At 40.3% G+C, this 24,134-nt stretch overlaps 1 protein-coding gene across 1 annotated transcript; it reads right to left on the bottom strand.

Moving 5' to 3' along the window:
- Window positions 1-2,183: 2,183 nt before the first annotated feature.
- pgap1 (post-GPI attachment to proteins inositol deacylase 1) lies at window positions 2,184-23,085 on the bottom strand. Its single transcript, XM_010879671.5, has 26 exons — window positions 22,889-23,085; window positions 21,554-21,707; window positions 20,352-20,527; window positions 20,028-20,199; window positions 19,768-19,928; window positions 18,826-18,878; window positions 17,671-17,737; window positions 17,040-17,145; window positions 16,164-16,222; window positions 15,850-15,933; window positions 15,453-15,502; window positions 15,202-15,253; window positions 14,969-15,046; window positions 14,718-14,793; window positions 14,425-14,498; window positions 14,227-14,281; window positions 13,934-14,000; window positions 13,722-13,827; window positions 11,929-11,967; window positions 11,614-11,798; window positions 11,298-11,528; window positions 10,991-11,126; window positions 10,856-10,906; window positions 10,545-10,771; window positions 6,844-6,951; window positions 2,184-6,727 (listed from the first exon to the last, which is right to left on the bottom strand). The coding sequence occupies exons 1-26, from the start codon at window positions 23,018-23,020 to the stop codon at window positions 6,589-6,591; spliced, it is 2,838 nt and encodes a 945-aa protein (XP_010877973.3). The 5' UTR covers window positions 23,021-23,085; the 3' UTR covers window positions 2,184-6,588.
- Between the last annotated feature and the right edge of the window lie 1,049 nt (window positions 23,086-24,134).

Raw genomic sequence — 24,134 nt, 5'->3', positions numbered from 1 at the left:
CCAGAGCTGTTGCTAGAAGTTAAATTATGTTATTAATTAAAAATATAATATACATATATTTACTGTTATACTGGTGTAACATATGCTGTTACACTAATAGTTTGGATACAACTTTTATGTATGCAGTTAAAATGTGAGCTAAGATGATATATCACCAAACAGACTATATAGATATATTACTCTCCAACAAAGTTTTCCATCAGTAATCAACTCATTACTCATCTAATATTACAATGTCATGTCAATGTTTTCTAAATTGCGTAATCTACAGACCACATTAACTTTATAATATACCACTAGTTTCTCATCAGGAAAAACAATTTATATACATCGTATTTGCTATGTTGAACAAAATGGCAAAATATTTCACATGATAACTAGACTACTGCATGCTTCACTTAAAATATATATTTTTTAATAAATAAAGTCCATAAAACAGTAAAATATGGAGAAAGGGACAGGGTGTGAATACTTTCTAAAGGCACTGTAAATTACACAGTGTGTGTGAGCAGAGAGAAGGTCGAGAGGAAAGACATTTACAGATGGCGTCACATTCGGCCAGTTATTTGCATTGTTAATAACGGTATGTATGTGTGACTTGCAACTTATTGCATTTATGGCATGTCTTTTGGCGGGGCAATCCTGGAAACTCTTTCCCTTACACTCAGTGCTAGATAAAGCTTCAGGGAAATAATCTAATAGAGCAGGATCAGTAGTCTTGGCACCAATAGAACAAATGATAGTGTTACACTTCCCATAACCCTGGGCAAGAGCTACACAAAAACTGACCATAGCAACCATAGCGAGTATGTGTGCGAGCATTCTTTTGTGGAACTGTGTATGCATGTGTGTTGACTAGTGACACACTGCACTTTGTAACTGCACTCAGCAGCTTTCTCAACTACCATTCTCAACCACTGGGTCAAGACCACCACATACAGGGCAAAATATGTATAAAACAAGACGACACCTGGAGGCTGTTGCATCTCGCAATTTTATTTGAACAGCAATAGTGCTAACAATTGCACAAATTTCAGTAATAATAACATTAGATACAAAATATGAAGAATATAAAAAAGAACACCAAAGCAATCATTTCCAGTTGTGACAATGCTTAAACCTGAGAATTGAGTTATGCCGGTCCTTGACACTTGACAACACCTAGACTCCGACTGTGATAACAAAAGTCTAACATTCTCTCAGACAAGGTCTTTTTGAGTCTAATATTAATTATATTTGAATTGCAGAACTGGATCAGCAAGGCAAACATGAGACAATCTTCACACAAGATGACCAGTTGGAAAGGAGGTTATTGGTTTAAAGTCATCCCATACAGTAACGGCAAGAAACATCAATATTGCAACTATTAGGTACTGTATGTCACAGCAGTGTATTAACACTTTACCTAATGAAGTATGCGTAAATGGGACATCTAAGCGGCAAAGCTTGTTGAAAGAATGTAAAACATGGAGAGCTTGATTAACTGGTGTTCACTTCAAATAAGCTGCCAAAATTCCCTTTTTTAACTAAAATTTTTAAACCAATCCTATTTGCTGTGAAAATAAATCAAATCTAAAGATTTGTTGCAATTGGGCAAAAATAAATCAGTCTAAAAAAGATCAGAACTGGGCTGTCTAAGTATGTGCAAACACTATCGAGCATTTCTCTAGACCAATGGCACCGTTCAGAATCTCTCCCCATCACACACACACACGTACGTTTAGTACAGTGGCCCTATATCAAACAGGCATTGCGCATACAATTTGGTCAGAGTGCCTTAAAAAAAATATTATTAATGGGTGCTATCGTTTTGAAAAATTGGGAACCACTGGTCTAAACAAAGTAGTTATTGAAGAAGATTTGACATTCTGGTTAGAACACACTGATAAAAGGCTTCAGATGGGGAATTCACTCTAATTTACCAACTTATTTATTAATCTATTGTAAGTGCCAACAGGGAGCATTTTTTAACAAAGCAGGCGTAATAAAATTAACTAGATCCTCCACATACAGGACTCTTGTCAAAAATGTTTTTTAAGAAAACAAGGCTTTGGCCCAGTCTCAATTTGCATACCTACAGTGGGGAGAACAAGTATTTGATACACTGCCGATTTTACAGGTTTTCCTACTTACAAAGCATGTACAAGTCTGTCATTTTTATCATAGGTGCTCTTCAACTGTGAGTGACGGAATCTAAAACAAAAATCCAGAAAATCACATGGTATGATTTTTAAGTAATAACCCCCACTGTATATGATATAGCACGTTTAGTAGGGCCATAACCATAGTGCATTGGGAATAGTATGCCAACATTTCCAGGATGGTCTAACATTACCGGTGGATTTTTTTGTTATGCAACTGTGCATGCCTTTTGGGGTAATATAGACCAGAAATCTCAAGTTTTCTTTACTGAATTAAAACTCAGTAATCATCACCAAAGTTTGACAGCTATTGCAGCAATGTCATTCACATATGAAAAAAAACGAACATTTGCTGTGCCATGAAATGTAGTACGCTAGTTAGGTTAACATTATTAACTATTTTAGTTGCAATCCATTAGGTGCTGATATTGATGGCATCTAGCTAGCTGTAGCCAGCTAACTTTGCTCAAGTTAGCTGGCTACAGTGTTAGCTTTGGCAGTGTCAAGTTTGTCTACAGTCTTGCTAGCATGGGCTTAATTCTAATGACTATTTCATGGTAGTAAGGTAGTTGTCCGGTTTACACATTATTTATGATGCTTTGCTGGCTTCATACAGAGATATAATTCTGAAAACAGATGCATGGAAGGTTTCAGAGATTGTTGGGATCACGGATGAGTGATACATGCATAACATTCAACAAAGTAAATTGCTATTTGAACAGTGACAAATCATTGAATTGGTATCATCTTAATACGTTTTTAGTAGTGGAGTCACGCAAATACATATATTTGCCAAGATGGATGTTTCCCATGTACTGGTTGACTGGTTGTCTCTGGCATAAATTAGATACACCCTGCCCGAGGGGGCAGTGTGCACGCTAGGGAAGGCTCAGTGACAGCTTGCCAGAGATTGAGCGATTTGACAGAGTGCACATAGCAGTTTTCCTAACTTAAGTACTCCTTTCTGTAAAGATCCTCTCTAATGCAGCATTCATAATCAAGTGGTTGTAAAAAAGGACCGGTTATGAAGTCATAAATAGCAGGTGGATTCATGATTGTGCATTGAACCTGTTAAAAAATGCTGAAATTGCCATCAAGCGGTGTCAACCATAAACAAAAAGTATAGCAACAATTAGTGTTAAAAAAACAAACATACTGTTTGCTTTTTTGGAAAATGTATTTAACTACTCCAATCAAAGGCATTTCCATAGTAAGGGACATGAGATATCACCACAGGTAAAAAGGGCCATTCCAGCAGATTTCTGCATTGTGGTAAATTTCCACTTTCTACTTGGTAGCAAACAAGTGGAGGAACTGTCACAGCAATATGATACAAAATTGTAATCAGAAAAATCTTATTTCTTAATGAATGTGTTTTAACACTATTTATTTCACAAGAATTGGGCCATTTACTGTGGGAAAAAAAGTACTGGGTTGGATTCTATCAAGTTTCTAGCTGGGGTCTATAAAGTATTTAGTTGCAACAGAACAGTTACAACTACTATATACTGTACTTAACTGGATGCAATTTTACATTAAAAAACACTTTGTATTATCGGCTATTTCACTTGTTTATTCATCATTCCAAAAGTAGCCAACCTACTAAATTACCCAATTGTGATGACATACATTTTCAGGAGTTAATATCGTGAATACAGTTACTGTACGCCTGCTTGAAATAGTTATGACTGCAAGCATCCGTAAAAAAAAAAAAAAAAAAAAAGATTTCAAGGAAAGTATTATGCTTCTATGCTTCAAGAGCTTTGGTTGGTAGAAAAACAGGGTTCATTAAGGTGTCTATTCAACTTTAGAAATCACGGCACTGTCACAGTGAACACCAATAAAAATCACAATCATATTCATAGAAAAAAAAAAATCCCCACTTCTAAGATTTACAACAAAATTTCAGCTATATAAATCTTGTCACAATTCACGTACGTAATTTGGCAGAATGTGTGCATTTCAAAGCACTAATACTGCACCACAAAGAGACTCACTAGTTTATTACACACAAAAGCGCCCACGTATACACCACTACCTACAGTCTTAGATTCACACGCACACAAACGGGTGCAGGTACATTCACAGTGCAAGTGACACAGGGGTGTCATCCGGGAAGGTGTGAAGTATGAGTGTGTGTTTGTGCTATATAATTTTGTTTGGTCCCAAGAGCAGGCTCGAAGCTGAAGCTAGCTAGGACGGACAGAGGTGGATCATTCATAGCCTGTCTCTAATGATTCAAACGTGTTCAAATAACATGCACTAACCTGTTCCGTTCCATGTAACCATTCTGTTTGTGACATCTGTTATAAAAAAGCATTAAGACAGCTACAAGCCATGGCAATGCTCACTACTGTTGTGCTGTTGCACTTAGTTGAGGTTGAGATGAGTCATTTGTCAGAGATGCTGGTCTTTGAGACAATCTTCGGCCTGATGGGGAAGTGTCTACTTTGACAGGCAGATAGCAGAGTGAATGCATGGAGGGGAGGGAGAAAGGCACTAGGATGCTTTGACCAAGGGATGCAAACAGAGCTGGGGACACGGGGTGCTGGTGAGCATCAAACTTACATGTACACGCGCGCACACACACACACACACTTTTACAAACCCATAGGGGTTAGGGTTAGAGGCTAACATGTAAAACACCATTACCACAATCCATTGTTTTATACATAGGAGTGGAACTATGGCTGACAGGATTAGGGATCCACAAACACACCTCAAATTAGCAGAGGGTGCAACAGTCAAGAGGCATTTCTGGTGCCTGTGCTTTTCTTGGGCCTTCATTTATCAGTGGGAATAGAGCTTCTTACAATAGTTCTCAACATCTACAACCCTGTGCAGTCATTGCTACGATGAGGGCCAATACATATTTATATGCATTTGCCATGTGGAGACCAGGCTGGTGTCAACAGTCTTTCAAAGCAGAAGCAATGGCTCTACAGATCCACTTAGGAAAATGTGAGGGAACTCATTGAGGCACACGGAACAACCAAATGCTATTGTTGTCCAAGTAATTACAACTCTTCAGTGGCCATGGCCTCTTAACCACATCTCTGTTCTGGACAAAGATCCTGTATTTTCAAACAAGGTCTTTAAGCTGAAGACATTTTTAGTAAAAACATTTTTAGTAAAAACCACAATTAAAATACTCAAGTACTGATAATGACAACCTTGACACCACCCATAGCGATGCATAGCAAAACTGCTTTGATAGTTGTTGCGATATGCATGTAACATTATCCCCCTAGTGACATGATATTGAATAGCATCCAACTCAATAACCTTCCTACAACATTGCAGAACTGACTAGTTAGCAGGCTTGTCTATGTTGAGACTTATGATTTAGTCACTCCAATAGCATTCATACCTATTGCCACATGCTAAATAATAATTGGCATACTTGGCTAAGAACCAGTTATACAATTATGAGCTCAAATTTCAATAACGCCTCACTAGGTGCACCAGAAGAAGGACTGAAGAAATTGAGATACTGAAACTACAGAATACAAAACAAATCCATACACAGATCAAAGATGTGTTTTTAGTGTTTAGGATAACTCCCCCTTTCAAGTCTGTACACTGTCATTAGGGTGATGAGACCAGAGTCTTAGCCAAGGTCATCTTGCATGACATCACCTAGGATGGCAGAGGAAGGAAGTACACTGGTAACATTCAAGATTTTCTAGTTAAATACCTTATTTCTGTGAACTTCAAAATCCTTTTTTTTTTATGTTACCGATATAAAATTTCTAAACATGATTTTTTTAAATATGAAAACTCATACAGTAAATTCTTGGTTGGTTTGCAACTGTAAATGTATTATTAAAATGTCCAACATTCAACAGCTAAAGCCTTAGTATTGACAGAGTAAAGGTAGCTAGCTTAATGACTGTGGGATCAATTAAATATTGATAATATCAAAAATGTTGACCCAAGATGTTAAGAAGCAATGGGGGGAATGGGTGAACATTTCTATGTCTGTTTGAAGGGACAACCAATAAACATACTGTACAAATCCAGTTATACTCACCATTACCCCAATAGTAATGTAAATGACAGTTTACACAAACAATGAGAGCAATACCCTGTTGAGAACCACTAGTATAAGGAGTATCATTTATAAGGGAGTATTGAACATGTGATGCTCCTCAAAGACAGGGCCACATATAGAGAAAAGCAAACACTGTTTAAAACGAATAATTCAAAGAGAAGCCTTATTGACATCAATCTCACCATGACAACTCGATTCCCCTAAAAAAGGAATGCGCATTTTGTTTTGGGATGCCTGGATCCAAGATTTGTTGGATAGAACTTTCTATGTGTATGGCCCTGCTGTAGGGTTACCAATGACTCCCCTGTTCATGACCTGAAAAAGTAGTTTGTGCACCTGACCCGTTTCTGAGAGTCTGCGGAGTGTGAAGTCCAGCGCAAGTACCAACGGAGCTCAGAAGAGACAGGAAACCGACAGTGGAATAAGAGCTGCAGACAGGAAGTAGGTAACTCGGTATAGATGGAGTGGAGAGAATGCCACCATGGCAACAGAGAGAGGCAGCAGTAGACGGGATGTGATTGGCAGGGTCTTACTGCAACAGAAGTGCACAACACACATGTTACTGACACCATCATGCACTACACCTGGGTAAAGGACAGGAGTCAAAAGGTGTGTGTGTGTTTATTCATGAGAACATTTTAAAATCACCTGTAGCTGAGAGTCAGAGTGTTACAGTTGATGAGTAGCACAGAGGCGATGAGGAGAGGCACAGTGTGTGGCCAGCAAGGGTCAGGATCCAACCGAGCAGCTGAATATCTGCAAACAAATTAAGGAGAAGTCAAATATGCACTCACAGAACCAAACCTTCACTTAGATATCCTCTTAACACTAGAGCCGCCAGGCCTTTCAGACCAACAGTATCTCCCAGAGCCCAATGTTGTTTCTCCTCCTTAGCACACAAATCCTCCCTATTAGCACGGACATCCTCCTCCGCAGCATCACCATCCAGCCAGAGCATCACTTCATCTACTGGGTCGTTATCAAACTATATAGAATAGTCAAAAAAATTATGAATCACAGAATGTTTGTTTTAAATGGTTAATGAATTTGAAAAAAAAAAAAATGTTATCATACAAAAAAGATTAAGAAAATAATACAAACAACGATTACTTCTAAGAACACAGGCTAGAGTATTGTTATTCGCTTATTAGGCCCTACAAATGTACAAAATGAAAATTACACAGCCAATCTAGAGGTGACATGAATAAGTTGTTGTAAAACCGAGAGGAGTTATTAGAAAAAGACGAGGTCCAAAACGAATAGGCTGTGTGAATGGCAAGTCTTTAAAGGTCTCTCCCGGGGGTTTCTAGTGGGGCTATCAAGTTGATTTCAACACCAGTGCATAGCTCTAGTGGTAAAGAATATTGTTGGTATTGCGTTAATAATTGTTAATAATTATTTAGCCTAATACATTTGTAGAATATTAATCTTCAGTAAAATAAGCAGAGAAAATTAGAGAGAATAAGCAGAGAAAAAAGAGAGATGATAGGATGTGTGTGCGATTTAGTTTCTTTCTCCCCTAATAAAAAAACAGGAACGTTTAATGTTTGTTCAATTGGTAATCGGTGACAGGTAAACAACATCATGGGAATTTTGTTTCGTGAATAATTATTTAGCGTAATACATTCGTAGACTAACATTTGATGAATTAGCCTACACAATAAGCTGAATCTCCCACAAAATCATCCATTGACGTCATGCATTCAGTGAGGGTTATAAGCGCCTGGGTACCATTGGGGTACCAACGCTAAGTGGCATGGGCTGTTGGCGGATTAAGTCGGAAAACAGGATTTAAAAAAACAAGTAAATAGTCTCTACATAATTTTCTGTTTGTGAGTTTAGAATTCTGTCAACGGAACAATGTAATATACGCCTATTTAGGAAAAGTCATGGAAGGAGGAGGATGTTGCTTTCAAAATAGCAGTTTTATTTTAATTACAAACTCAAATGCCAATTGGTGTAGGCATTTGGTGGTTCTGGTAAAAAAATACTAAATGTAACTCTTATCTTACACTATTTTTCCAGCATTCAAAACTCAAAAGCGACCGCCTTCCCAAATCTCGCACCGCCTCCGTGTCGGTATGGTAAAACATGATTTTGCACTGATACATAATATACCAGTGAAATACTACAGTGAATATGATGGTAGGAAGAAATCTTTCTATATTTTCAGCATTGCCAGATGGGGTGGTTTCTTCCCCAATTGGGTTATTTTTAATGGGCTTGGGTGGGTCTGTTTTTGGGGGAATCCTTAATTTTAGGGTTTAATGTCAAAGAAATCTGACAACTTTGCATACAGGACTACATCAGTCTTGACCTCATGGAGATGAGTAAAGTCAGAAAAAGGAAAAAGTGGATCCTAGTTTGATTTTACACCCAAGCATGTCAAAATATTTCAATGAAACTTAATAACCCCTAAACTACATCCAATACACATGAAAAAATGATTACGTTTCAGATGACTTCCAGTAGCATAGAATTACAGATGTTTTTTAAAGAGTTTGCATGAAAAAATGATGACTGGAGAAGATCCAATTAAGGTATGTACTGTCACCAAAAACATTATATATGCAATAGACAGTGCAACAAATATATTAACATATTTAAGTCACTAACAATATAAATATATGAACGTGAAGATGCTTGATCAGCGCAAGCAGCACAGGCTAGTACAGCTGAAGGGAGTCGAGAAAGGGAGATAAATGATGTGGCGTCAAGGCAAGGATGGGAAAAAAAACAATGCAACAAGGCTGTAATATATACAGCTCTGATGCAAGTCAAATTAACAGGAACATAATGAAAATAGACAACAATAATATTGACGTTATTTGTTATAAAGCTGATGAGTGATTTCATAATTTTGCGGCTTGATGGCTTAAGCAGAGCCATCCAAGAAGTGCGAATGTCTCTGAGTGAGTGACTCTTGTAAAATAGCATAGTTGTTAGACTACAAAGCCAGAGGTCCTGCGTTTGAGACTCATTATTAGGATTTGTTCAGGATAGACAGAAACTTCGCTGGCTACAACCTTCAGTAGCTAACCTTATAGTAAGCCTAAAATAAAACTGTTTACGGTTATATTGGGACTGATTCTGGTGCATTTTCGTACACATCCGTGCATGCTTTTTGGGGTAATAGAAGCTTGATCACAACCCCTTGGGCAGTAAAATAGTAGGGGTTTCCACAATTCGTCTTTTCACTTGACTATAAAAGTCAGTTATCGATAGTTATTGTATGACAGTTGACATTGTATCAATGTCATTCACGAATGAAAGGAAAACGAACGTTGTTGTGCCATGAAATGAAATAGCTTTTAAAGTTCATATTCAGTCTCGCTAGAAATTGCTAAATTCTTATGACTATGCCAAGTAGTAAGTTAGTAGACACTAGTAAGCCTATTGCTGGCTAATAAGCTCTTAAAACAGCCAGTGGCAAAAGCCATACAGTTCATAAATGCTATTTGTGGTTGAAGTAAATTCTTAATAAGAAACGTTAAGTTAGTTTAACACAATGCCTAATGGTGCAAAATATTCAAACTTGGCGTGAAGTTAATGCATGACAAAATTATCTAATGTCAGGACGCTATACCAACACTAGGCAAACGTATACATCGGTGGCGTAGTGGTTAAAGACACTGATTTTGAATCCAGTGAGGGCAACAACATTCAGCATTTCTAATCGCAGGCCCGGCTGACTATGTGATTTCTAGTTCCTCTAATAAACATAAAGCCAATGGTTTTGACACTCTATGGCTAAATGTTTTTGGGTGACTCAGACATGATGAAAAGGGAATGATATGCTCTGTATTGCTAGAAGAATTGTATAGCTTAGTAAAAACAAAATGGGGGTTCAGTAAAAAAAAATCTCTTAAACTTCAATTTCATAAAAGGTTTACTAATCAGAAAAAAAATGAGGGTAAAAATCTATATGTAATAAAAAGAAAATGTAGCCTAACATGTTAAAATGTAAAGTATAAATATATGTCAAGAATAAATATATTGCTTGTATTTTGGTTACTATTAAGGAGGACATTGTAGTGTGCATTGGCCTGCTCAACGGTCATGGACAGCAGGGCAGATTTAACACCATAATAGTTGTCTTTTTCAAGTGTGTAGCCAGATATTATATAAAGTATATCAGAGGGGACTCTGGTAGAGTTATGCCAACACTTAAACTAGCCCTAACACCTAGTCCTAACTGTAATTTTCACCCTAAGCATAAAACGAAGCATAAAAACCTGAAAAAAGTTTTCAAAATGGGGATAGTACAAATTTCCCCAATTTATAATAAACAGACACATTAATGAACAGTGGAGAATGGATATATAGCCGACACAGTTCAACACGCCCACCTGAGGTTGCGGGTCCAATGAATCAGTGATGGAGCACAGAGCATGACCGGCAGAGTCAGGAGAGCAGACAGGCTGGTGTGAAGCTGCAGGTCGTCTCTCACATCCTGCAGCACTGACTCTGACAGCAAGGGGGAGCCATTACATTCTTTTGGTCTACTGTTCAGAGCCCCACTGTCCCCAGCTCCGTTCCCAGTTCGGTTTTCTTTATCTCTCAGTTTATCAGGCGCCTGGTAGGGAAGTGGTGAGGATAATCAATTTATGAGGATTTCAGAGTGGCCATTCTGGAGTGGGACATTTATTCAGAATCTCACCAGATTCAGCATGTGACTCAGAGACCACTCAGTCATCTGCAGCCTCAGCACCTGGACAAAAACAGGCATTCATGAGTCAAGTGCAGGAAAGTAACACCAAAAATGAACACATCTGACAGAGCTCCCCAGACTCACTCGGTAAAGATGGAGCAGGAAGGCGACGGTGATTGACAGGGCTCCACAGGAAGCCCCGCCCAACATACTGAGACACAGGATGAGAAGGATCTGAGTCCATCTACGCAGGGTGCCGCAGTCTCGAGACACCGATGGCCTGAGCATGTGAACATGTGCACACGAATGATTAAACTAATTTCAAAGTAATAAAATGAGTAACGAGAAATCAAACGCACAAAGACTTTAATGTAATTAAATTCACATACAACACTCAAATGCCTGAGATTCCTATCAATTCAATGTAATGAATGAGGAGGCGGGGCATTACCTGTGCATAGGGGCCAATAGTAATGAGAGCAGCCATAGAGTGAGGCGAAGCAGTGCGCTGCCCCAAAAGGCCACAGACGCACCCAGAATATACAGCAGGGGGGACAGGAGCCGTGGCCAGTCTTCAGTTGGGGGAACCTTCTCCTGGGATGTACCATCAGGTGAGGTGGAGGGCAGTGCATCCAAGGATGGAAGATGAAGAGTGGACCAACCATCCTGGAACCAGCTATGCCTGGATACCAAGTGTTATTGGGAAAGTTAGAGTGCTTTTAAGTGTGGTATGAGGCTATATGTCAGTGTGAAAACAGTCCGTCTACCTGAGCAGCAGGTGCAGCAGGTAAACCGGTAGATCCACCTTGTGGGGCTGCAGGGCTCTGACCACAGCCTGGTTCATCGGTAGGGGGTGCCCTGTCCTTACTATAGCGGAGAACTGCCCACCACAGGCCAGTAGGAGCACTACAGCTGTGTAAACAGGCAACACAGGACCGCAGAACCTCAGCACCTGGACGGTAGGAGAGAAAGTTAGCAAGCTAGCTAGCTGCGTTGTTACACAGAAGGCTAAATAACGATGGACAGATACCAAGCCAGTAGATGGGTATGTCAGCTCATGGTCAGAGAAGCATGGGTCTTACCTGTCCCAGTACTTTGGGAAAGGACGTTCTTACAAGTACCTGAAAAGGGGAGGAAGAAAACAAGTGTCTTTAGACATTTTTGTCAGATGTTACTATGGTACACTGAATAATTACAAGCATTTCATAAGTGTCAAAGGCTTTTAAGTTTCTTTTTCAAGACCTCTGCAATACGCCCTGGCATGCTGTCAATTGACTTCTGGGCCACATCCTGAATGATGACAGCCCATTCTTGCATAATCAATGCTTGGAGTTATTGTTTGTCCACCCGCCTCTTGAGGATGGACCAATGGGATTAAGGTCTAGGGAGTTTCCTGGCCATGGACCCAACATTTCAATGTTTTTTCCCCGAGCCACTTAGTTATCAGTTTTGTGTTAGGGCAAGGTGCTCCATCACGCTGGAAAAGGCATTGTTCGTCACCAAACTGTTCTTGGATGGTTGGGAGAAGTTGCTCTCGGAGTATGTGTTGGTACCATTCTTTATTCATGGCTGTGTTCTTAGGAATAATTGTGAGTGAGCCCACTCCCTTGGCTGAGAAGCAACCTCACATGAATGGTCTCAGGATGCTTTACTGTTGGCATGACACAGGACTGATGGTAGCGCTCACCTTGTCTTCTCCAGACAAGCTTTTTTCCCGGATGCCCCAAACAATCGTAAAGGGGATTCATCAGAGAAAATGGCTTTACCCCAGTCCTCAGCAGTCCAATCCCTGTACCTTTTGCAGAATATCAGCCTGTCTCTGATGTTTTTCCTGGAGAGAAGTGGCTTCTTTGCTGCCCCTCTTGACACCAGGCCATCCTCCAAAAGTCTTCGCCTCACTGTGTCTCACAGATGCACTTAAACCTGCCTGTTGCCATTCCTGAGCACGCTCTGCACTGAGTGGTGCCCCGATCCCGCAGCTGAATCTACTAGACGGTCCTGGCGCTTGCTGGACTTTCTTGGGGGCCCTAAAGCCTTCTTCACAACAACTGAACCTCTCTCCTTGAATTTGTTGATGATCCGATGAATAAATGATTTTGGTGCAATTATACTAGGCAGCAATATCCTTGCTTGTGAAGCCCATTTTATGCAAAGCAATGATGACGGAAGCAACTGCTTCCTTGCAGGTAACCATGGTTAACAGAGGAAAAACAATGATTCTAAGCACCACCCTCCATTTACAGTTTCCAGTCTGTTATTGTTACACAATCAGCATGACAGAGTGATCTCCAGCCTGGTCCTCATCAACACTCTCACCTGTGTTAACGAGAGAATCACTGACATCATGTCAACTGGTCCTTTTGTGGCTGGGCTGAAATGCAGTGGAAGTGTTTTTTGGGGGATTGAGTTCATTTTCATGGCAAAGAGGGACTTCGCAATTAATTGCAATTCATCTGATCACTCTTCATAACATTCTGGTTCATATGCAAATTGCCTTCATAAAAACTGAAGCAGCAGACTATGAAAACTTTTGACCACAACTGTATATAATAAAAAGTTTAAGCAAAAGTATTTTTTCCAATGTAACTTCTCACAGTGATGTGCAAACCATGCAGAGATATTTTTTCCACTAGTTGTAGAAGTGTCACTATTTAGTGAAAAAAGGTCCCAAAGAATAACACAGTAGTGTTTTGGCTGATTTGGGCCCCATGTCATTAAAACGACTTACTTTCAAGCTTTTCATGGAATTTCATGGCTAACTGATGTATGATAGTACATTTACTTATAGGTTATACCCATATAAACATACAAATAAAAAAACATGAAAACATTTGATTAAATTGCTTATGTCCCAGACTGCGTCTGTGAGACCTACCTTATACTGGCAGTTGGGGGCAGTGTGGAGCTGCAGGAGGACACCAGTGGTGTTGTCAGGACGACTTGTGTGCAGCATGCCCGATATCTCTGTTATCGATGGAACGCTGAGCGAGATGCAGAAAGGATAGACCAAATAAAACATTTTGTGGTACAGGTAAAAAATATTTGACATAAAAATAGACTAAATGGCATAGGTTTGGAAGGTCTTACCTTGACATGGTAAAAGAGTCCTCGCTAAACCACGGCACCTTTATTCTGTAGACATTCGGCAGCCTGTCTGTACAAAGAGACAATGACATCACTACCTGTCATTACCTCATGTACTTGTGCATTTCAGATACCAAAACCCTAAAATATACCAGAATTATATTACTGGCCAAAAGCCTAACAAGCCACATGCCTAAGGAATATATGTAGGTGAACTAGACCAGCTGTTGACCCAGTTCAGGCAAACAAGCTTGTAAAAAAACAAACAAAGGGATAATGCAAAACCGTCAACTTACCCGCTTTGGTTACCTTGCACTGGCTTATTACTGAGATTCTGAAAGCTTGATAGACCTGAGGAGAGAGCGGTCCCAAAGTCTAAGACAAAATGCCTTTCTCTTGTTCTTCCAGGATTGTGTAAAGGTGTAGTTCAGCCTACTGGTTTATTTTGATCAAATCCATTATTTTTATTTCATCTTCATTTTAGATGGGCTAACCTGGTGAAAGTGCTGCAGCTCAACAGTGTGCAGAAGTCCGGTGGAGCTCAGAGTGACATCTCCAACGGTCATGCCTGAACCAGAGAGGAGCCACATACATGTTGCCAATCCGAATGAGAAATGAAGACCAACAGAAATCCACCTCAAAATTCATTACACTTAACTGCATAGCAGTCACGAAAAATAAACAGAGATAATCACATACATATAAATACACAGCAAATATGTAAATTAAGTACAGGTGCAAAAACAACTGTTGCCATAGTGAGGAATCAGATAAAAGGTGGACTCACCGAAGGAGAGAACATGCGGTGCTGCCAAGGAGATGGTCTGAGACTCCTGTCGCTGCCACTCACACTCCACGGTGAACTGGGAGTCCGAGTAGAACATATAAACAACGTTTACATTACTGTTGGCTTTACCACAGAGATACATCCGATTTCATTATATTGTCACAAAACCCTCTGGAAAATGTTCCTGTAGCTTTATATGTTATTAACTATGTTAGAGACGTGGTGATTAAGAATGAAACAAAAGTGACTACCTGTCTACCGTTGAGGTTGGAGGCAGCCACAACGAGGTGAGAGACTGTTGACAGCTCACTGAGTTGGAGGATCAGAACCTGGGTGGAGTGGGAGACAGACAGACCACTGAAGGAACAATTATCAAGATTTTACCCAATTATTTACACATACTTTTGGTAAACCCATTTTGAAAATAGCCTCCATTCATTAAAACCTTTGTTTCATGGAGATTATATGGGATGTGACTATTTACCTTGTAAGCTGGAAGAAGTTCTGTTCCCAGAGATAGATCTACTCCCTGCACACTAGAGTAAGAAAAGTCAGAAGGTAACAGAGGGAGAAAGGGAAGTAGAGATTTTGAGCATGTAAAGACAGAAAGGGAATGTTCCTTCATGTCAGGAAGAAAAAGCAGTAAACTGAAACAGAGATAACTTAGGTCAAGGAACAGTGAGAATAAAAGAGAAAGATGAAGTGTGTGTGACATAGCCAAGAAGTGGTACTCACCAGATTGACCCATTCATCTGTGTACATCCGTAAACCCAGCTGGTCATTTCCTGTTGAGAGACAAGGGAATTGAAAACATTATCGCTGTAGTCTCACAAATGACATTACGAGGGTCTCTGTTACTTGCTCTTCTCATCCTCTCGAAACCCATTGGTGGGGTGGAGGGACCACTGCCTTTCTCATCCAATGGGTTTTGAGAAGGAAGTGAGGAGAGAGCATGCAAGTGGTATGCCATTGAGATTCATAGACTTCAACTTACAAGAGTCTCCTAACAAAGACGGCAGCATATTCATATACTGATCTTGTGCCATATGTCTCACATATGATATGTCATGTTATCATAAGAGCACATCATATACTCTAGTTTTAATCCCAAGCAGGAGAGATCCCATCTTACCAGGTTGCTATTGCGACAGTAGAAGTGGCTGTAGGCTTTTCTGCGACTGGAGAGGGCAAACAGGAAATACTTGGCTTGTCCTTCCTGGAAATAAAAACAAGTCACAATAACACACATTTTCATAGGGCGTAGATCGACATATGTTTAATGTATACCATCACGTTCCAGTTAAATCTGTGTCTAGAAGGACATTTCTACATGAAAACTTGCTGGTGCAATCACCTCACTATTTACACCCATCCAGGCCTTTTAGATCTGCGCAAAATAATAGGAGCTAGGTGACACCAACCATAGTTTGAATGATGTAGGCTTACTTTTGGGGAGCTGTACGCCAGACGTAGAGTATTCACCTCACTCCACGCTTCAGGAGATCCTGGTGAATGTGAAAGAGGACAGCGGTTCAATGCAGAAACATGGACATATTCTAAATGAAGGGTTTCCCATCTAACTTTCACTTGGCATTAAAATATCTGTGTCTATGCTCAAAAACAAGCCACCATTTTCAGATTCTATAAACCCTAGCGACTATTTTGTCAGTTCTTTTCATATGCCCTGAATCCTAGCCCCCAGCAAGAATACTTTACTTGGGACAGTGCATCCATTTCAAGCCACCATTTTTGCATCCTTGCTATCCTTGATTCTAGCTGGCAAAGGAGATTAGGGGTTTTTGTTGTTAGCAATGTTATTAGCCCATAGGCCATTTACAAATCAAATTAGTTCTAAAAAGTTTGTGCTTAGTCAATGTTCTAATATGGCTATTAACATTACATATCAATCACCGTCCAGGTCAGATTGCTACTTAGGCCCTCTACTCTCTTACAGTTCAAAAGTTAAGGCAGGAGGTCTCATTCCTTGGCACTTCCCTTTACTGTGCGAGATAGCCTGGTGAATGGAGACGAGGTTAGACTCCCAGAGACAGAATGGGCATTCAGTCCATCCAATCAACGTGTGATTTGTGACACAAACTTCCCCAACCATGTTACACATACATACTACTGGCTCAAAAACTGGGCAATGCAAAGTCTACAGATGGGCGATCCAAAGCCAGGTGAGACAGGATTTCTTTGTATGAGGCCCTGAAGCAAACTCTTTGCAGTCATTACTGGTTTGGAGCCTGTTGATTGCAAGTGACACTCACACATGGTCTTGTTTTCACTCGCAAAAAGGGCCTGGTGATGTAACCCACTAACCTGTGAGGGTGATGGGCGTCTCTAGCGCTTCACTCAGCAGACGAACAGGATGTCTGATAAAGTGATGGTTCAGAACAGCTGTTCTCCTATCCGGATCATCTGAAAACTGTTAAAGTGACATCGATGTACTTAACTCCAGGCAGTGTTCCAGATGTCATTCAGTGTCATGTTTTCTTCACGGCTACTAATAGTTAAAAGGCTGGGCAAGTTGCTAGACTAACACTTTCCCCCATTAAACTCATGTCAAAACAATTAGGAAAGTACACTATACACTGATAGAGAAAAACAGGATTGTGGCCCAATCTGTCTTTTTGCCTTGACCTGTACTCATGCCAAATAAATGGATTGTTGGAATTTAATCACCAAATGACACCCAATATGTTTCTGCTAGCTATTATTTGTTTTTTGCACAGTCAATCAAGTCCTGGCATTTACAATTTAGATTTATTTAGCAGACGTTCCTGTCCAGAGAGAAAAGAGCAAGAAGGGTTAAGATCCTGGCTGAAGGGCACAACAAATGTTCCACCTTGTTGGTTTTGGAGACGTGAAACAACTTACGTTGACTTGCTCAACTCTATAACCACTAAGCGAAGGCTGCTCAGCCCTGAGCACAGTCTAGTTTGATCCTCACCTGTCCCGTTTCAGGGTCGATGAGGTCAAAGAAAGCACGCACAGTGGCTAGAACCAACTCTTTACACCTGGAAAACAAACAATCAGGAAAGGACTTGCATATCATCAGATAGATTTGCTAGAATTGTGATATATTCTGATAACTCCACATACTATATATCAGCACACAAAGCCACAGTGGACCAAATCAAACACTGGCTCAAAACAAAGCAGAACACATTGTCCTTAAATACATAGAGCCAGCATTACAAAAAGCACACTTATCTTTCATCACTGAGGTTTAATAAGAGCTTGATTGATTTTCCTTTCATTTATATTTCTATGATTTGTTTAGTTGTATCTTTAATGTTGTTTTCTGGGTCTATAAATGTTTTCTGTGGATGCCAGGAAGAGTAGTTTCTGCTTTGGAAAAAATGAATGAGGATCCAAATAAAAAATAACTAAGATCAAATTCAATCAAATGTATTTATAATGCCCTTTTCACATCAGCAGATGTCACAAAGTGCTTTTACAAAACACTTGGCCTTAAACCCCAAGGAGCAAACAACAGTAGTGTTGAATTTCAGTGGCTAGGAAAAACTCCCTAAGAATGCCAAAATGTAGGAAGAAACCTAGAGAGGACCCAGGCTCAGAAGGGTGACCAGTCCTCTTCTGGCTGTGCTAGGTGAACATATTAAGATTACAATTGTAATAATTAATAAACGCATGTGGGCTGAGTCCAGAGTCTATTTAAACTTTGTCCTGGTCGGAAGCATGACCAGATGGACAAGGAAAGGGACAACATGGGGGAGGGGGAGGTGTCAGCACAGTGACAGCTGAAATCATCAGGCATCATCTCGATCTGCACCACAACCAGGAGGACTCTGGACAGGGACAGCAATGGGTCCCCCAAGCCAGGTACTCCGCAGATGTGGGCCAGAACCTCATGTCCTCCTAAGTTCAAAACGGGAGGACACTGGGAAAATTCTGAAAATGCATTCCTCATATCAACAAGGATTTATAGTGGAGAAGGGAAACTTAGTGGAGAAGGAGAACTGACCCTACTCCCCCAGCACAATAATATAGCAGCATAAGACCTTGGAACTGAGACAGAGGGGTCCGGCGACACTGTGGAGAGAGTTTGGTTATTACATTTAAATCCAATTTCTCTACTTACCATACAATGGACAGGTGGTCTGTGGACACCCATGTCCTAGGAACTGCAGTAGCCTTCATAAAAGAACAACAAAAGAGTATATTAACATTTTATGTTTAAAAAAAAGCAAGGCTAAAGAAATTGCTAAAATGTTATAGCATCTGGCCAATCTTAACGAAAAACATTGTACATTATTTGGCATGCAGCTAACCATTACCTTTTGAGGAGAAAATACAAAGATTTAAGTTATGTAGAATTTATGGATTGTAATATGAGACGTCTTCAGTAACCATTGTGACATAGAAGTTGCTTTATTATTTTTTAAAATATATTAAAAGAAGGTTTTACAGCTTAAGTTGTTTGACAAAAAAAGGTAGGAATGAAGTTTTTTAGGCAGATCCAATTTCCTTACTAATTTTGTGGTTGCTAAAATTTCGACATAGCTCACTGAGTTACTGTTTAAGTGAGAAAACAAGCAGTGAATAGAGCAGGGAGTTATTGTGACACTGAAATTGCTTTTGCATTTTTATATTTTTTGAATACTGTACAGCACTGTTAACAAGTACAGATAAAAAGTAACTGCAAATAAATTACTTGTAAGAGCAATTGGAAATTATATACATGTGAATACATGCTCAATCCACTTTACAACCCACCCTTCTCATTCCTTTTAGCAAATGGCTATAAACCTACTCATTATGAGTTACAAAGATGTGCACCAGTGTTACACCAAACAAAACATTTCAGCAGCAAAACAGTCTGAGAGTTGGAGTGTGTCCCCTGCAATATGTAAATTAAAAACATAGAAAAATGGAAGATGAGATGAAAAAATTTAATTATCAAAATAAAGATTGTATATATTAAATATTCTTAAAAACCATATTACTTTTAGGTTTTTACTCAAGACATTTCACTGGTTGGTGTTAATGACAACTGGAAACGTGTCAAAAACATTTGTCTTACCACCAGAGACAGCTTAGTGGGGTCATTGCGGGGGCAAGGCAGGACTGTGAGTCCGGAGCGCACCTGGTAGTCACGATAACCGCCCCCCACGGAGAGAACGGTCACGTTGCGCAGGTCGTCTGCCTGAACCACCCACCGCTGTCTTACAGCAGAATAGAACTCTACAGAAAAGACAAAAGAACAGTCTAGATACTATAATATCTATGCCCTATATGGTTTAGTTTCAGGTTCTGTTTTGTGTGTTGGCGTGCACTACTGACCCAGCAGGTTTGTATCAAGGGACAGCACGGGGGCCTGGTGAGGGGATGCCTGGGTGATGATGAGGCTGACCAGGCTGGGGCTGAAGCGTGGCAGGGTGAAGAGGGCTCGGGCTACCACTCCCCCCATGGAATGACCTACCAACACCACACTATGAGGTGGCGTCTTATTGTCCTGTGGAGAAAGAGGGGTTTGGTTAATCAGGTTCACTACCTCATCCTAAAGTGAAGCATAGCCTCTAGTCACTGTTGCTCATCTGAGGATGGAATAAGCAACATGGCTCACGCTCACACAATATATTGCTACAGCATTTTATACAAGAGTACCTTGTAGAGGCGGAGGATGGCCTTGATGGACTCATGCAGGAAGTGTGTCTGCCGGTGCAGGCTGCCTCCGTATAGGGCTACAAGTTCCTCGTTGAAGTCGATGGTGAACACGTTAAGGTGGATCCCTCCCTCCAGGGCCTCAGCCTTGCGCAGGGCCACTGAACCCAGGGAGCGGGCTGGTGAGGTGAAAGGGTGGTTATACGTCATTGGACATACGTCACAGAAAGGTTATATGCTGTATCATAGAGACATAGTAGGTCACAGACAGATTAGAAAGCTGTGACAAATACTTTACGTACTAGCAACCTATTAATATCCTAACGTTGGGTTACCAAGGTCCGGGCATTAGTTACTGCACTTCAGGGAGTCTGAGATGGAATTATTAGATTAACGGTCATGCTAGAATCGTTATAATTGCAGTGGCACTATACATGGTTATGTTTAGACCTAAAGAACACCACTTGTCCATTATTTTTAGTCCAACAAGCCAGCAATGCATTCAGCCTTTAACCTTATAATCCCTGATATTCGTCCACCAGATCCCAGAAGAGTGGCTCATGGATAAACACCAGTCAGCTCATGGATATCAACACAAACAGACCTCTGAATAGACTAGAATTAACATGGCAGTTAATTAATCTGATTAGTCAAATAGAAAGCAGTGTGTGGATTATGGATTTAAGTGAACCTTGGACCTCATTTCACCTATTGATGAAGAGTAGAATCTTAACATGTTTTTACCTGTTTAAGTCAACTCTGATGATTATGTACATTTATTGTAAAACTAGGCATTATATTTAGACACATTCATTTTGCCAAAATATACTGAACTCAGTGCTGATAGAATTTAATATAAAAGAACATACAGTAACGAAATGTTTTGGTTGAGGTTTCTGGTTGCTAAGGCATGGCATGACAATTGGCATATTCAACAGAATGTATGTTGGAATTCACAGAATACCAATCATGAAATGGTTAAAGAGCAACGCATGCCTACATTGCGTGTGTATATGCCTGCATGTGAGAGTGAGAAAAAACGAGTGGGTGCTCTACTCCCACCAGCCAAACCAAACCAGTACAACACAGATCTGCTTTTGAGTGGGCATTGGCTCCATATGTTATATTAGCCTTCTGACAATATCTGAAACAGATGTTAGAGCTCTGTCATGTCCATTGTTAGTGCCGTGTTGATAGAGGCTCACCTTGTTTGTGGCTGCCTGCATTTCCAGGCAAGAAAAGAACAGGGGCACCGGTCAGCTTGAGTCCACGGGTTTCCTGAGCGTACTGGCCCTCCCCGTACAGATAGAGCCCATATGCGGGGTACAGACGGGCCACGCGTCGGGGCAGGGCCACACGCTGTCAAACATGTACAGAGTAAGGAATTACACACACCTCTTTGGTAGAGAGTTTAAATATTATTTGACATACCAGAAAGCTGTAGTCCCATGTCACTCACTGGATCAGAGCATGGTGCGTGTAATGACATGGCTGTGGCTTCCATTCCCATGGTGGGCAAGCAGGAAAATGCTTTCCCTACTATAAGTTGCTCTGGATAATAATGTCTACTAAATTATGTAACTGTAATGTAAATGTAGGCAAAGCCAGATAGAGATAAACAAACATGCACACACCAGAGTAAGAGATAATGCTGGGCACAGCTGAGACACATTTATAGGCCGATGAGAGGAAGAAAAAAAAACAGTGCATTGTGAGGACACGTGTGTGTATACACACACACACGCGCACACACGCGCACACACACACACACACACACACGCACGCACACACACGCACGCACACACACACACACGCGCACACACGCGCACACACGCGCACACACGCGCACACACAGCTGTTGGGGGAGAAGAGAGGTGTTGCACCACGTGACACAGCTCGCTTTAGCATAGATCATAATATTGTTTTTGATACCAATAATGGTATACAGTTATAATCGTTAGGCTAAATACATAATCATTATTAGCAATAATCATCATCAGCACCATCACCGAGTGAGTGGAGACAGTACCCTGTGGTTGTGCAAGACACTGGGTGGGATAACACATTACATCATTTAACATAGGTCGAACGCTGCTTCAAATACATGCTCAGTACTGCTACCTTACAAGTGTAGTGCTAGTGTAGATATTATCTATTTCCGTGTTATGAAGTGGAATGACAAGTTATATGCTAAATGCACTAGGTGTATTTTAGGGCTAGGCATGTCAGATAGTTGGCTGACACATTCAACGAGGAAACAGCCTTACTCTGTCACTTGTCCATGATGCCCGCGTTGCTATGTTGAATTGGAAGCCTGTTGCAGGAGCTAAACAACAGGTACCCCGAGATTCAATTTCATTATCCCAAAATATGCCTACCCCAAAATGCCTACTATAAAGAAATTATACAGAGAAGCACTGCTACTCCTTTGCAGTGCTTCTGCTTTGAGGGGTTAACATTGCCGAAAGATAATGCCAAACCGAAACAAATTCGCGCGTGGTGGCATTTCCTTATGGTCAAATAATAGGCAAGCTACTCACCCGGTACTCGGGATACTCGAACATATAGGTCATGCTGCACCTATTCTCTTCGAATCCCGACAACATCTCTTTCAAACCCATCGCCAGAAGACCAAGCGCACACCCATAAAAGGCCACATTGGCGACGTTCATGTCGACTGTCGTTCGGCTTTTGTCTATTTACAGGTGTAAAGTGCCCATATTTCCATTTTTCTTTTTCTTTGCCAAATAGGATACATAGAGTAATACCGCCCCCAATCTGCGAAAACGTCACTGATGGACAGATAATTGGCCAATGAGAGAGGAAACATAGTTGAGACGGACCAATGACAACTGAGTTGTTTCTTTGTGCCACAAATGAGCGGTGAGAACATTAAATACTAGTTTTTTTTCTTGAAGAAATGCTACAGAACAAGATGCTATTCACTTCGTATTTACCACATTTCAAGAATTTGTCGATCATATATTTATGATTTATACATAGACAGACACACAAAACAAACGTGTTACACGTTTATATATTGAAAGTAAATGCCCAAAACAGACTAAACACTACAGCATTATTTTAAATTCACCAAATGTTTATTGAATATACAACAATGTAAGACAGTCCTTCTGCTGAAAGTTGTCAAGGACAAATGCAAAATGAACTGTGTGATAAGATTTCAACTGACCAACTCAAACACTTCATTCATATCAGTGTGTTCAACAACTGAAGCACCACTAGTCAGTTGCTCACATACATATTCAATGTAAGAAATAACAGATTCACATAGAAAAAAAGAAAAGAAAAAAAATGGTACCAGGTTGGGAACATCAGTGAAACGTTCAGGGAACATTCACATAACCACCAAAAAAAAAGACATTACCAGTACGGTCTACAAACCAAAATGTGTCAGCTGGGATATTAATACTTTCAGTCACCAACAGTAGTTGGTAAACACATATTTGTCAGCAGACAGACCAATCTGGTGATCTCAAAAACAGATTAATATTTTTTTACATGGCATAGTTGGGACTAATCCTCTCCGAATAACAATTTTGTGTGTGAATGCTGGAGTTCAAGAAGGTATGTGTTAGTTTGCTGAGTAAATGCTCAAATCCTATCTGAATCCTAAATACAGGTGTGATATTTTCTGTCTCTGTTCACGCTCTATTTCATGAAACCAAAGCAATACACCAGCATGAACCATGTCTACCCTCCTCATTGAACAAATGGAAGAATGTCATGCCCTCAAAGCTGTTCTGGCAACTAAAGCCAAGTTGA

The sequence above is a fragment of the Esox lucius genome, chromosome 16 (assembly GCF_011004845.1).
Source record: "Esox lucius isolate fEsoLuc1 chromosome 16, fEsoLuc1.pri, whole genome shotgun sequence".
NCBI lineage: Eukaryota > Metazoa > Chordata > Actinopteri > Esociformes > Esocidae > Esox > Esox lucius.
The sequence above is the reverse complement of the archived record's forward strand: the minus strand, read 5'-3'. Positions and strand labels throughout refer to the sequence as shown.